The 13,841-nt window shown below is 43.9% G+C and overlaps 1 protein-coding gene across 2 annotated transcripts in view; it reads right to left on the bottom strand.

Moving 5' to 3' along the window:
• The window catches only part of HGFAC (HGF activator), a 42,409-nt gene extending 29,052 nt beyond the window's left edge, over positions 1–13,357 (bottom strand). For both annotated transcript variants that reach the window (XM_027790825.2, XM_005229856.3), the window contains exons 1-4: positions 13,187–13,357; positions 11,591–11,645; positions 9,651–9,747; positions 4,079–4,152 (exon numbers count right to left, since the gene is read on the bottom strand). In XM_027790825.2, the coding sequence (XP_027646626.1) occupies positions 4,079–4,152; positions 9,651–9,747; positions 11,591–11,645; positions 13,187–13,252 (292 nt within the window). In that variant the 5' untranslated portion in view covers positions 13,253–13,357. The remainder of the gene's footprint in view (positions 1–4,078; positions 4,153–9,650; positions 9,748–11,590; positions 11,646–13,186) is intronic.
• Between the last annotated feature and the right edge of the window lie 484 nt (positions 13,358–13,841).

The raw sequence follows: 13,841 nt of genomic DNA, 5'->3' as shown, positions 1-13,841 counted from the left end.
GTCCAATTCTGCAAGGGCAACTCTAGAGTTGCTCAGTCTGGGTAGTCCTTCAGGTAGAGTGTGGTCCTAAGCATGGGATGCAACATATAGAAACACAGGCACACACATACAGGGCTGAAGTGAAGCATGAAAGGTACATCCTGAAGTTTGCTACAGCAGCGTAAATGTGAGGTTCCTCTGCATGGATCAAAATATTTACTTCAGAATACAGAGGTGTCATTAATATCAGATAGCAGGTCTGGGTGTATTCACTGGTAGTTTCACTCCAGGATAACATCAAGGGAAGGCAAGTAAAGGCAGTGACATTCCTACTGTTCCTGCTGTTTGATAGTTATGAAACTTTTAGTGGTGCAATGTTTTACTCAAAGGAAAATCCTATATTTCCTATTCCCATCACATCCAAACCATTATTTGATCTCCAAGCCATCTTCTGGTACAGCAGTGCTCCATGCATTTTTTGTACCCTTGTTAAATCTGCAAACAGCACTTCCAGTCCTCCATTTCTTTCCCAGTTGGAGTCCCTCACTACACCCCACCCACCACTCCAGCTGACCTCCCTGGGATGTTCTGTGTCCCTCCCCACCTTTCCTGGAGTCCAGGAACAATTTCTACTCATAAGCATATGGACACGTCACAGCTCCCTGCAGGGCATCCTGCCCACCATTAACTGGGGAGTGCCAAATCCCTGCCTGTTCAGCCAGTGTCCAAACCCACCCACAGTACCTCCCAGCCCTCACAGGTAAAACCCTCTGTGCTTGCTAGCAGCCACCTTGAACTGCAGCTTCACCTCTCTGAGGTTCTGCTAAACCAGCAGTAGCCTTGTCTTGCCTTTCTACCCATATCTTCCCAGAAGAACTTTCTATATCTGTTACTCACCTTTCCCAGAACTGGGACTGCCCTTCCCCAGAGCCCTTCTTGGGACATGCCTCTTCCTCCTGCCTGTGCAGCCCACACTGCTCTACTTCTCCTTTCCATATCAGTCCAAATGTCTCTTAAAAAAACCTCCCCATCTGGCACTTTTCTCCCAAGTCTGGGCCTCCCTGAGGTTTTGACCATTTGTCTGAGATTTCCAGACATTCAGAGCAGTAGTCCTGGCAGTGGTCCTAATGGACTGCCCAAGATCTGGAAGTCCCACACATAGGGGCATTGCACATTCATGCATATATGCACATAAATACGAGCCACACGTGCAAGACCACTTGGCCCATGTGTGTGAAGGGACTCACACTGGGCAGCTAATACGCATGGTCTCCACAGAAATCTCCCGGGCAAGAGTGGAGGATCATCTGGAAACCTGAACAAATACCCGCTGAAGGCGATGATAAAGCGCCCACTGATTTTAAGGGAGTTTCAACAAGGGCTTCAGGTGCCAAAGGAGCAGGCTCTGGCTCTGCACAGTGCAGCACTAACACCTCCCTCCAGCAGCACCCTCAAACCTGAGCTTCACTTCATCCTGAGGCTAAAGGCTTTTTGGTTGAACTTTCTCTTGAATATGGCAGCTGTATTCTTCTGGATCAGCGCCTCTAAGAGTCACGTAACATCGATTCGCAAGTAGCTGCAATGGTTTCAAGTTGAGTCCCCCTGTACACAGGGTATTCCGGGCCTGGGGGCAGTTTGTGCTTCAGTCCTTGCTTTCAAGCTGCTCCTTCCAAATCCCAATTCACACTCCCCTTACCAATCTCTCATGGCCAAAGGATATTTTTTCTCCCTGAAATTTCTTTTTTTTTTCTTGTTTTTCAAATGTCAGTAAAGCGGTTGAGATTCCCCTCAAGATTTAATATTTTAGTGGATTTTTTACCCAACAAAATCATATATTTTCCACATTTGAAGGATCAGCATTACTCAGTTTGACTTCTTTTTTCCTAGGGGAACTGTCCTCCCATTTGCTTGAAATTCCCTTCAGCTGTTTTGCCGCTTCTTCCTTTCAACCTCCTTATAAACCTTTCCTCTTTAAGCTGTGGCTGGTGAGCTGTTAAACATTTTCCATGTCCAAATACAGTGCTTGCTGCTTAAAAAAAAACCACGTAGACTTATGTTTATAAATAGATTAACAACTAAGGAGCTTGTGTTTAATTTTACAAAATTCTTAATGCTTCCAGAAATAAAGTCTTTTCTTTGCAACAACTAGCAGTGACCCAGCTACCACATCCTTTTTTCTCTTTCCTTTCCTCTCTCACATATATAACATCTTTTTTTTTTTTTCCTGGGGGGGGAAAAAAACCCACCAAAAAACCAAAAAACAAAGCAAAAAAACGACAGTAGCCAAGGCAAGCCCCCACTGGCATTAAGGTATATTGACAGAGATACCCTTCAGTGAGGGGCAGGCAGACAGGATGGCTTTCTTGTTGCAAACCACCCTAGCCAGCGCAGGGGTGGGTAACAGGGAAAAATGAGCCAGCAAGCTCGAAAAGGCTTGCAGGCAGCCAGCTCGCTGCGGAGATAGCTGCAGTGGAGCTGGCAGGGCAATGGGCAGCTTGAGGGACAGAGGTGGGACAAGGCACCCCCAGAAAGGCAACACTAGGTTTGGAGATCTCCTTCTTCAGCTACTGGAAAAGCCTCGAGTCAGCCAGCCACCACTGTGACGGTGTTTCACTGAGGGATTGAAGCAGTCACCAGTTACAGCTTCCAACATTTCATGCACTGCGAGGGCACTCATGAGTACGTGCAGCCCTCATAACCTGACTCTTGTAAGCGTGAACAGTCTATAAAGTCTATGTTCATGTCTGACATACTTGCATTACAAAGGCACCTATATTGCTGTTTGTTTTGGGGTTAGGTCATTTGTCTCTGATCTACTGTTAATCTGTTTTAAGGCCAGGCTGGAAAATAATTTAAAGTTGTTAAGTTTAAAATGATGATGCTGTGCACTGCTTAATTTTAGACTGTCAGCATGATTCAGCATACATTGACTTTTCAAGCACTCAGGTAGATTGCAATCAGCTTGGCAATAAGACTCCTGACACAGCGGAGAAGTCCCTGCAAGGGGATGGTGGAAAATACTCTTCGTTTGAAAGCGGGAAATGAATATCTAAGGGCATTTGGTCGTGTCCTGCAGACTAAACAAGACAGGTCACATTTGAGAGTAGTGAGATGGAGAAAAGAGGAACATGATCAGCATTTAGACACATCTAAGAAAAACCTCAGGGGCATCAATTCTGATCAGTGCAACACCTGATTTTTCAGTGCTGGTCTGTTGCTGTATAAATCGAGAATTAGCTATATGTATTCCTTTTAAAATGAGATTCCCCAGCATCCAGCTCATGAAACACGTTTATCCAGAGACAAGCAAGGACCAGTCATCTAGGTACTGCTGAGGACAGGAATGCAAGCTACCCACTGAACTGCTCGGGACATGGTGCGTTCACCCAGTGTGTCAGTTAAAGTGTCTTAAATGAGGAGACTGTGCCACAGACCTTGGCTTCCCATTTTAGACAGACCTTTGCAATGAGGTAACTGTAGCATCAAAGTGTAGTGACTGCACCACGATGCCATAGCACTGCTCAACTAAAGTAACCCTTTCATTGTGCATCAGTACTCCTGCAATCAATGTGTCTGTCCTCTTGCCTTCTCTGACACAGCCCAAAGCCCAAGGAAGTCCAGTATTGAAGGTCAGGAAGGACAGCTGGAAGTAATGGCTGTGTGTTATACAGGGTGTGAAATGTTTCTACACCTTCTAAAAAATTAACTAGTCAAACGGACAGAAAATGTAGCTGATTAAATGAAGGGAAAACTAAAAGGCACCTCCAAGTCGTGAGGGAGGAGAAGACAATCACGTCTGTGCTCAGCTCCAGCAGGAGTTCAGATTTCTGTGCTTGGCGTTACCATAATTTCTCTCTGTGACTCCAAGTGAGTCAACAAAGAGTGAATTAAAGGCTGTGCGATATTCACAACCTAACGCTATGGTTACGCAGAGTCACCAAGCAATCCCGGAAACAGTTAACATGAAGGCTTGCTCCACGTACGGCAGATTAAAGTACCACTGAAGATTAAAGTACCACTGAAGGCACCGTCCCTCCTTACTGCAGGTGGCAAAGTAGGAGCCAGGTATCTGGGACAACTCCGCAACGGCTCGCCTTACCTGAGTGGTCTTTGGGCAACGAAGTGCAGTGTCCCCATCTCCTGTCCCGGTCATAGTTGTGTGTTGTTGAACACCTGAAAAAAATTAAAGGTGCAGTTTATTGCAGTTTTAAACAACCTGGATGTTGGCACTAAAGCTATATGGCCTTAATGCTTTGGCAGCCTGGAAGTTCATTGGGTTTTTTATACTTAGCATCTGTTTCATTCAAACTCCCTTAACACCAGAGGAAAAATAAGCTTTTTTTTTTTTTTGGTAAAGATGCTCTGCCTTACTTGTCTCAGATTAAGTACAGATTAAGAAGGAGATGTGAAAGCAGGATCTGAGATCTCCAACAAATCCTCCAGAACAAACCCAACCTTCTTTCTGTTTCTAAGATTAGAAAATGAAAGACAGAAACAAAAACCAAAACAAAGGCAAATAAATTATGCCTCCTTTATTCATCACAAAACCAGCAAAACAGGATCCAACCTATTTTTCATGCCTATCAGTTACTTTAATAATCTGTGGAGGCGGGAGACTGTCCACAGGGGGACTTTCCAATGGCTTTCAAGCAAATGTATTTAGCACTTAGTTCCTTTAAATCATTCCTATTTTTTAACTTGACAGATGAAATGAGGAAATAACTGACAGGGTGGTGGTGTCCAAACACACAGAAAAAACCTCTTCTTTTTGCAGGGCAGGAGGCTGAATCCTGCACGCCACTCTGCCCGTGCGAATCCTATCGAGACAAAGTCTGACAGCCGTTTATCCACACGTTTTTCCTGCTCTCATCGATCCATTATCTCCCAGGCTCACAGCACTCCAAGGAGCATCAAGCTGCTATTCTCCATTTGCAGAAGTGGGCTTGTAGGCTTCCCCAAGGCCACACAAAGAGTGTGTGACTGAACCAAGGCTAAACCTTGGAGGTCCACGTCCTGTCCCAATGCATTGTCCACTAAAACATTCTCCCTAACCAGTTCTAATGGAGCATAATAATCAGTGACATGGCATTGGAAGAAATGGGTGTTTGCTTAATGTGCCTGATAATCTATTTTTATGTGTTTTTACCATACCTTGAAGAGTTTTGTTATCAAAAGTTTTTCCCCCTAAGACATCACAAGGTAGATCAAGCATGGTAGAGTGTGTCTACCATTTTAACTGCCCTACTTTGCTTCTTAATTAGATAATATGTGCTATTTAAAATGCACTAATTCTTATGGAGCATCTGAACAGGCCACATATATTAAGTCTGGTGACTCAATTACATCAGGTGCACAACAAGAAAGGTACTTGGTAGTCTAGAGCAGATTCACTTGACACGTATGTAAAGAGTCTGCTTTCTCAAAGGCATTAAGGCCTGTGTGACTGCTGGGAGTCGATGGAAATTTCTCCGTGTCCCTTTGGTGGGAAGGGCATTGTGCTTTTTTAAAGGATGGACTATTACATGTGAGGATCAAGGTGAGGAGTATGTTACAAGTGGTTCTCAGCACTGCTTGTGTCATTGTTGGTAAAAGCATCTCTGACTGAGCACTTCACCTGTGCCAGCCATGACGGGGAAGGAGAATCCAAACTTTTCTGACCTTTCTGACTGACGTGTTTGTTGATTTAGCTGAGCAACATTATGCTGGGAAGCATGGAAGAGGCAAATGGAAAAGGCCCTGTATACACCTAAAGAATGCAAATTTTGATCATTAGGGCAAAAAAACCCCATTTGTATGCAAATTAATACTCTCTGGAATCTGTCCAGCTGCAGCCAAGTTCTAAGTAAATGGAGAACTCAATTTTTCCCCTCTTAAATGTTTTTTATTATCAGAGACCCTGACAGAGGCTTCTTCCACCAGCTTTCTACAAACCACTGGTCCTCCCACCCAATGCTCTTCACAGGCAGTCCCCTCCTTCCCTATCACCTTGCAGTGACTACAAAGAGGTTGATCCTCCCTCACGATGCCAGGCTGCCTCCTCAGTGCCAGGCTTCTTGCAAGTTCACATAAACCTTCTACATTTTCCAGCACTAATCTCTCAGTGTCAGGGAGAAATTTAGCACACCCTCAAAACTACTTCACTAGTCTCCCTCCTTTTCTTTTTAAAACCTTTTCTTATGCTGGGAGGTTTACAAAAAATGTGATGACATTTCAGTCTCATGGGATGTCACCTCCGGCAGCCAGACCAGTCAAATGGGCTTATTATTTCTTTGTGCTACTTGTAAGTGAGCCCATTCTCTAAATTCGTGAGATAACAAATGTATTTACATCAGCATGTCACATAGAATTGCTAAGAAAAAAGTGAAAATTTAAAGACACAGATACTGAATTAATTACACTAGAAAAGTCCACTACTAGGGATCGATTTAAAAAACATTTTAAACCCATGCATGATAAATGACATGGGAATGGAAGGACAAAGTGGCGTATCACAGATGAAGCCTAAACAGTAAGCAGACTAAACAGAAAGTGGGCTATTTTACCCATCAAGAGCATTGGGAGCCTTAATAAGAGGACATTCTGAACTGCAAGCAAAGCCTTGAGCCAGAGGCAGATTGGTGTAAGGAAAGAGCTCTGCCATCACACCTGGTGCTGTCATCATGCTCAAGGCCTGGAAGTTCCCTCAAACGTTTTTAGGTGTTGTCCTGACCAGGAGAGAAGTTCAGACTTTGCCCAACACCAGAGCAACCACCAGCAGCACCATAAAAATCCAGCGCCTGATGTTTCCTGGCTCAACCTACGTGTCCTCCTTTCCAGGAACGGTCTCACCTCTCCAGTTTGTAATACAGCTGGTCAAAACACCCTCCTTTGCACTGTTCCCGGCCCGTGGCCAAAGTGTCAAATCTTCCTGTTCCCACAGAAGTTGTTAAGATCATATCTGTCCTATACAGACCTAAGACCACCCTTGCAACCTGGCACAACAGGGACCCACACTAGCACTCAAGCACAGGATAAGGATTCTCCAGGGTATGAGTCAACAGCTTTCAATTCACAGCAGTATCTGAGCCAAAGTCTCCTCCTGCCATTCCCCTTGAGCAGGATCTTGGGGGAACCCATCCCACCACGGGACACAGGGGCAGGGCGCTAGCAGCATCCCTGCAGCTGCGGCTTGGCTGCGATTCAGACCACCCTCCCCGTTTGCTTTCACGGTTGTTCACTGCACCCCCATTTTGTCTGTCCCCACACTGGTTTGTCTTTCTAGAGGTAACAATGAACTATAGCAACAGTTCCAGCTAATTTTTTCTCTTCAATACAAGAAGCGTATTTACACGACATCTTTAGTACTTGGTAAGAGGCCACTAAAAAGATGTTTATCTGTGAAAACAGATTCTAGTTAATGGCAAATGCGATACAGGATGCTGTTAAAGGGAGTTTGTTATTTGAATACTGCAATTATTTTGCCTTCTTTCCTGTATTTTTGGTAAATATTTACAAAGATACAACTTGTTTGTTGCCTCAGAGAAAATAGGGGGAGGTTTCTGCAGTCAGGACTCTGCCTTACATTGAAACATTTAATGTTACAAATGGACAAGGTCGTGTCTGATTGCCTTCCACTTTTAGCCCTTTAAATCAACACAGCAGCTTTCGTAAATGAGATATTCAGCTTTGTATTAAGATAGACACTGCTCTTAAATGCTTTCTGCTGGAGGACTATCTTTTTATTGAACTTAATATGATGGGCTAGCACACAATATCTGTGTCATATGTAGTAAGAGAAAACATATAGTAAAATTAAAGCCAATTGCAGCAGGTTTTGGCTTACACTGTAAAGTCCTACTTGTAGTCCTGCCTTAAAGTATGACTTGAGGACTAAGGACACAGACTCATTGAGTGCCTAACCCAGCACTCTCCTGGTCTGGTCTCCTTGCATGTGCCCCCAAAGAGGCAGCTGCATCCAGCCTCCCATCATCTCCATCCTTACTAGCAGCTAGCAGGCAGGCAGGAGCGGGAAGGACACAAGCCTTGCCCTCACCTGCTGCCCGCCAGGTCCCCTGGGATCAGTTATTCAGCATCAGCTCAGCACGGGTTAGCGCCAAATCACGCAAAAATGCACAGAGCAGGTTTCCCCACTGCTCTTCAGGGCTCTTTTCCCAGCATCTCCTGTGCCTGAAATCACACATCAGGTTGCTTTTAGCTTATGATAGAAGAATAAACACTGGCCGGAAGGTCGGCCATGGGGTGAAATGGCCTGTCAAAACCAAACAGCTCCAGCTGTCCTCCTCCTCATCTCCCTGCTTGTAAATGGCTTTTAAAAAATCAGAAGCATGAGAGCAAGTTGTCCAAGGTCAGCTCTAAAGCATGCTCTAACTTTGGATCCCATCTATTCATGGGGTTTTAATTTCTTTTTTTTTTCATTTCTGTGGCCTAACTGACTAAAAGCAAATACACAGAGTGTCATGTATTAACAAGATCCATCTTAAGCATTTCATTTCATGTGGATGCAAAGGTCAAACTCTGTGGCTACAGTTCATCAAAGACAGGCTTCAAACTGGAAACTTATTCCTGTTCCCTTCATTTAAGATATTCTTGAATTCTTGTTTCTTGGAGGCTTTTTTTTATCTGGATTGCATCTATGGATGTTGGGAAAATTCAGAAGCAGTCTCCTAGCCTGAAGCTCTACGTCTACGTGTGTAGGAAGGTATGTGTTGCGTTGTTTTACATTGCACTAGCACTTAGACTTAAAACAGGTGTGCCATCAGAAAGGTGACACCAATCACGAAAATATTAGACAGTTCAGTATGAAAAATGAGAGTTCTGCCCTGCATGGGTGAGTAAAATAAACTATAAAATACTATCTCCACCCTGAAAACATACAAGTACGTGCTTTTCACATAGCTCATCCATGCATGTATTTTCATATTGCTGGTACCCTGCTTTGTGACTTTGATTTCTGCTAACATGCCCGTTAGATAGGTTCATTTGCCAAGTCAGTCTTATTTATTCAGCGCTTGCTTCGGTAGGGCTCTCGCCTGATTGCCCCTGCCCCAGAATGAATAATGAATATGTTTAATGACTTCTGCAGATGTAAGACAATAACCTTTGCCCAAAATAAGAAGACCTGGCCTTAAACACACTAGTAGAATAAATCGTTGCCCAACAAACAGGAGCAATACCTCACCTCTTGGTACTGCGCTGTCAAAAAGGGGCCTGGGGCCAATCTGGGTAGAAATTAGGGGTGAACACCCCCCCCCCCCCAACTTTCCACGGTAGAAGTATGCCCCACACAAATCAGTTCCTCAACCGAGTGTCATCTCTTACAGCTGTCTGTATCTCTCCTTTCTCCCTCAGCAGAGGGTTTCTTCCAGGTCGTTTCATTGCTCCTGCCCTTTCTTGCCACTCATATAAGCTGCAATCCCAGTATAAAGGCCAAGGAGGAAACCTTTCTGCTGTTCTCGAGCTCTCAATGGCCCTGGAGACCCCATGAGTGGGCTCCATCCACTCCGAGCACGAGCCTTGACCTGAGGGCCATGACCACAAGCAGGAGGACTGCGTGGCTCTCCTTGGGCACAACAGCAAGCTCAAGTTACTTATTCTAAAAACAAGATTAAAGCACTAAAAATATGACATTTTCATTTGAATGCTGTCTTCATTTATAAGCGATGCTAACTTACCATTTCTTTCTGGAAAATAGATTTGATAAACATGAGTGATAAAACCTTCCACCGTACCGGAAAGGAAATTTGCATAAAATTCCATCCTCTGTAAACACTGAAATACAAGAATAAAAAACTCATCATGCAGCTGAAAAGCAACCCTCAGGTATATTTATTATATATTATTATATGAAATGATTAAGATATATATCTTCAAGCTTTTCAGCTGTACTTTGGACTCTGTCTCTGCAACTTCCAGTGCATAAGAAAAGACTGAAAATCCTACGAAATCACTGAATCAATAAAGATTAATGGGCTCTGCAGTAGAATAAAGATTTCAGACCATTTCAGCTCAAAATATATTGCAATTTCTAGTACAGCAAATACCAATTATAGTCATTAATTGTAATTATAATTTCTAATTATGTAGTATTGTAATAGCATATTAAATTGATTTCTGAAGTAGTATCTTTTCAGGCTGCATATCACATTGTAACATCTGTTTAAAATAATTAAGGAACCAGACAGTACAAACTGAAATAGAAACAGTCAGGAGAAAGAAGGTTTTAAAGGTTGGGGGAAGACGGATAATTTTGCTCATACCACCTTCCCTTCAGGATAAGCAGATTCTTACAAGTGGGGAGAAATTGGTGGGACCAGTGTCTAAAAAGGGCAAGTTTTGTGTTCACCACATCAGTGATGGCAGTCTAAAGAAGGATGGTGGGAGTCTAAGGAGGGATGGTGGGAGTCTAGCAGAAAAAAATCCTTCAAGATGAGTCTTGAGAGTGAGAGAGACTGAAGATAAAAAAGACAATGAAAAACTGTCAGAGCTTATTTAACCATTGAACTAAAAGCAATCAGTTTTGAGAGCCAGGAGTGTGAATGGGAATCCAACCACTGCCGTGGGAGAGAAACAGGGTGTACAACCAAGCTGGCAGCACAGCACATTTCCATTTCTCAGTGATGATGTACAACTGCTCCTTGCCCTGACCTTACCCCTTCCATGATGGCTGGGGCTCCTGCACACCCTTGTGATACCTGTTAACCCTCACAAGCCCAGGCTTGTTATCTTAAAGAGCTGCTGAGGCCAGTTATTAGCGTTATTGAAAAACTAACCCATGCCTGTGGTCCAAACCCATCCTAATCACTTGGAATTATAGTCAGTCTAACTGCCCCAACTGTGCCGTTATCTGTCAATGTGAAATAGCTGCTGCCAGTCCCTCTGCTATCCCCTTTTCAGCCTGGTTTTCATTGCCTGAACTAATTATGCAAATGTCCAGATATCTACCTTCTCTGTCTGATACCTCCCATTATAAGAAGTTAGGATAGTTGTGAAAACACATCCCCATTCAGAAGACATATTGCATCCCAAAGGCCATTAAAGACTGCTCTGAGCTATAAAGGCACCACTAATGATCTGATTCATGTAATCCTTAACAGCAAAAGCACAGGACAATGAAAGCTTTAAAAATGGAAGTCTGCAATGCCTGTGCACAGCCAGAGCGTCTGCCTGTTTAGGTGCCATCAAAAAAATGCAACCCAGCAAAATGCATGGGGTTCAAACCCTTCTCTCACAGACAGATCAAGGGCTGTGGTAGATATTGAACCTATATATACAAAGAATCTATGTGCTTTAAAGTCACAGGGCAGACACAGCTCTGATTAAAATAAAGGGAGTTGCACATCTACAGCCACACAGTGAATATAAGCCACGCCAGCTCCAACAAACTAAAATTCCATCAGCACCTTCCCATTAATCTGCACCTGAAGCAGAATTACTTGAGTTTCCTAAGTTAATCCCAAATTCCCTTCTACGCATAAATTAATACTGGCATAACCGTTCCATAATCCTTATTCATGTTGAAACAAAGACAGGCTTTCTACTGACTTGCACAGCACGGAAACAGACAGGCAGATCACTCTTACTGTCATGAAACCTATTGGATTTGACTTTGTACCTTGTGGGTGAGCGAACTCATGTTTTGAGCCTCTTCCTGCCACAGATTTGTAGTGCTACAAAGAGAAAAAAAGAATGTGGATTGGAGACACAAATTCACTCTGGGAACCATCCTATAGAGACAAACGTGTTTTCCAGGGTGGCCTGAAATTGTGTTTCTCCCAGTGCTTCGGCAAGGATCTCATTATTTGCATGTGATTTTTCGCTGTGGCATAGTCTGGTGAAAGAGTGTATTTAAACACTGGCTCATGAAACTTCTCTGTTAAACCAGGGAAACCCAGTGCAGCTCCAAAAAGGCCAAAGCTCTGCTCCATTGTATCTTTCTATTGCCAAGGGACGTACCTCCTGTTTCTCTCAGCAGAAGCATATATGCATTATGGGGCCAGTTCACAGCTACAGATAGTATCCCAGCATTTCACTTTTCCTGTCATTTGGCTGTATCCCCCCAGGGCAATAGTTAAAAAAGCAACCTCTGCTTTATTTGGGTTCCTCAATCAGCAAGCAAAGAGCACTAGGCTGAGCTGGTTTTAAGCCACAGGAAATAATAAAAAACGGTAATAAACATAAAGTGCTGCTGCCACCAAAGGTGCTGACAGCTGAACTATAGCAAAATAAAAATATCCCAAAAGCAGCCAAAGCAGCAGCACATCATGAATGTAGGAGTGAATAGGGGGCATAACAACTAAGGGATAAGACAAAGCTGTTGCCAAGGTATGTAGGGAGGGCTTGAACAGTTCTGAGGCAGAAACAGGTTTTGCACTCTACACTGACTGCCAGCACTGAGCAGAATGCAACAAGCTTCAGCCAGGGCTGATCTTCTCCTAGGCACTGTGGATATTACTCTCTGCACCCACCTGCAATATCTAAGGCAATACTTCTGCACTTCACTGGGATAGTTAGGATTATAGCACCATTTAAGTATATTTGAGCTAGTCTTGACCTAACTAGTGAAATAAGGCTAAACATAAAGCCACACGACTGAGGGTCCAGGCTGTTAGTTGCACTGCTAGTCCGTGGTGGATGCCAGGCCGTAGTGGGGTTTAAGCAGACTAGCAAAATCAAACCATGCTCAGCAGCGTTGTCTTGCACACATACCCAAAAAAAGACACAAAGCACACGATTAAAACTCTGAAGACCGTGGCATGAAAACAGGGAGAGGTTTGAAAAGGAGATGGTCACCTATACTGGCATGTTCAGTTAGTTACCAGGTGGCAGTACAGTCTGGTGGGGGTAGCACCCTTCTTCCATGCTACATCAGGTACCTTCTTGTGTCAACACGTTTCTGAGAGGCATTTTCAAAGTATTTCAATTTTTGTGGTACTTCCCCTCCCCCCCCCCCCCCCCCCCATTCTTCCTGCCTAGCAGTGTGAACAATTTCTTTAAATACAGCTAGATATGGGACCAGCTATCCTACAGGACCCCCGCTTAGTCAGCACTGCTGTGAGCTGTCATCTCACAAAACCCTTTTGTTTTTCCTTTGAAGCACTCTTCCTTTCGATCTGGTCTGCAGCTTCACTCATCCAACCCCAAGGCAACATTGTCCTGCCAGTCAGCACATAGGTGATCCACCACTCCGAAACAGAAGTTTCAGACTTACCATCCCTGCACAGTCACTGCTCAGAGTCAGAGCCAAGACAAGAGTGAAAGGAGCACAGACTTTCATCTCTGCTCTCCTCTCATGAAGGTTTTGCCTGGCAGAGGGAATCTTCCAGGGCTGGGCTGAGGCAGGAGGGTGAATCAGCAACGAGGGACTTCGATTTACTTGACTTTAGGGTATTTTAGTTTTCTAAGTAAGCAGAGCTGTTATCATTGTTAATCATTAATGTCTTTGTGGGTAGATGGGAATGCCACGTAACGAGATACTCTCCCTAAACCACAGGGAGTGAAGAGTTTACAAAGTGCCTGGCCCTCAGAGATGATCACTGGTGTACTCAGCAAGCATTTAAGAGCACTTCCAGAGGAGCTGATCCAACGTTGCTTGTAATCAGAGATGATTTACCATCCAGACATTTCCCGTCTCTTTCTCTTCAGGAGCTAATAAAAAGCATGATACAGCAATAACAAGGAGCTCCGAGCAAGACCACTCAGGGGATGACATTACACTGCAAAATGTGGACCAGATCAATGTCGATATCAGACACAAGAATTACTCATTAACAGATGCTTACCTGCCCAGCTGTGACGTGTAACAGCAACCTTTCAGTAACAGACTGGGAAAATTAGAAAGAAAAAAAAATAGACGTTACTGTGAC

Source organism: Falco peregrinus, chromosome 2 (assembly GCF_023634155.1).
Source record: "Falco peregrinus isolate bFalPer1 chromosome 2, bFalPer1.pri, whole genome shotgun sequence".
Lineage (NCBI taxonomy): Eukaryota > Metazoa > Chordata > Aves > Falconiformes > Falconidae > Falco > Falco peregrinus.
Note: the sequence above shows the minus strand (reverse complement) of the source record. Positions and strands in the feature narration are given on the sequence as shown.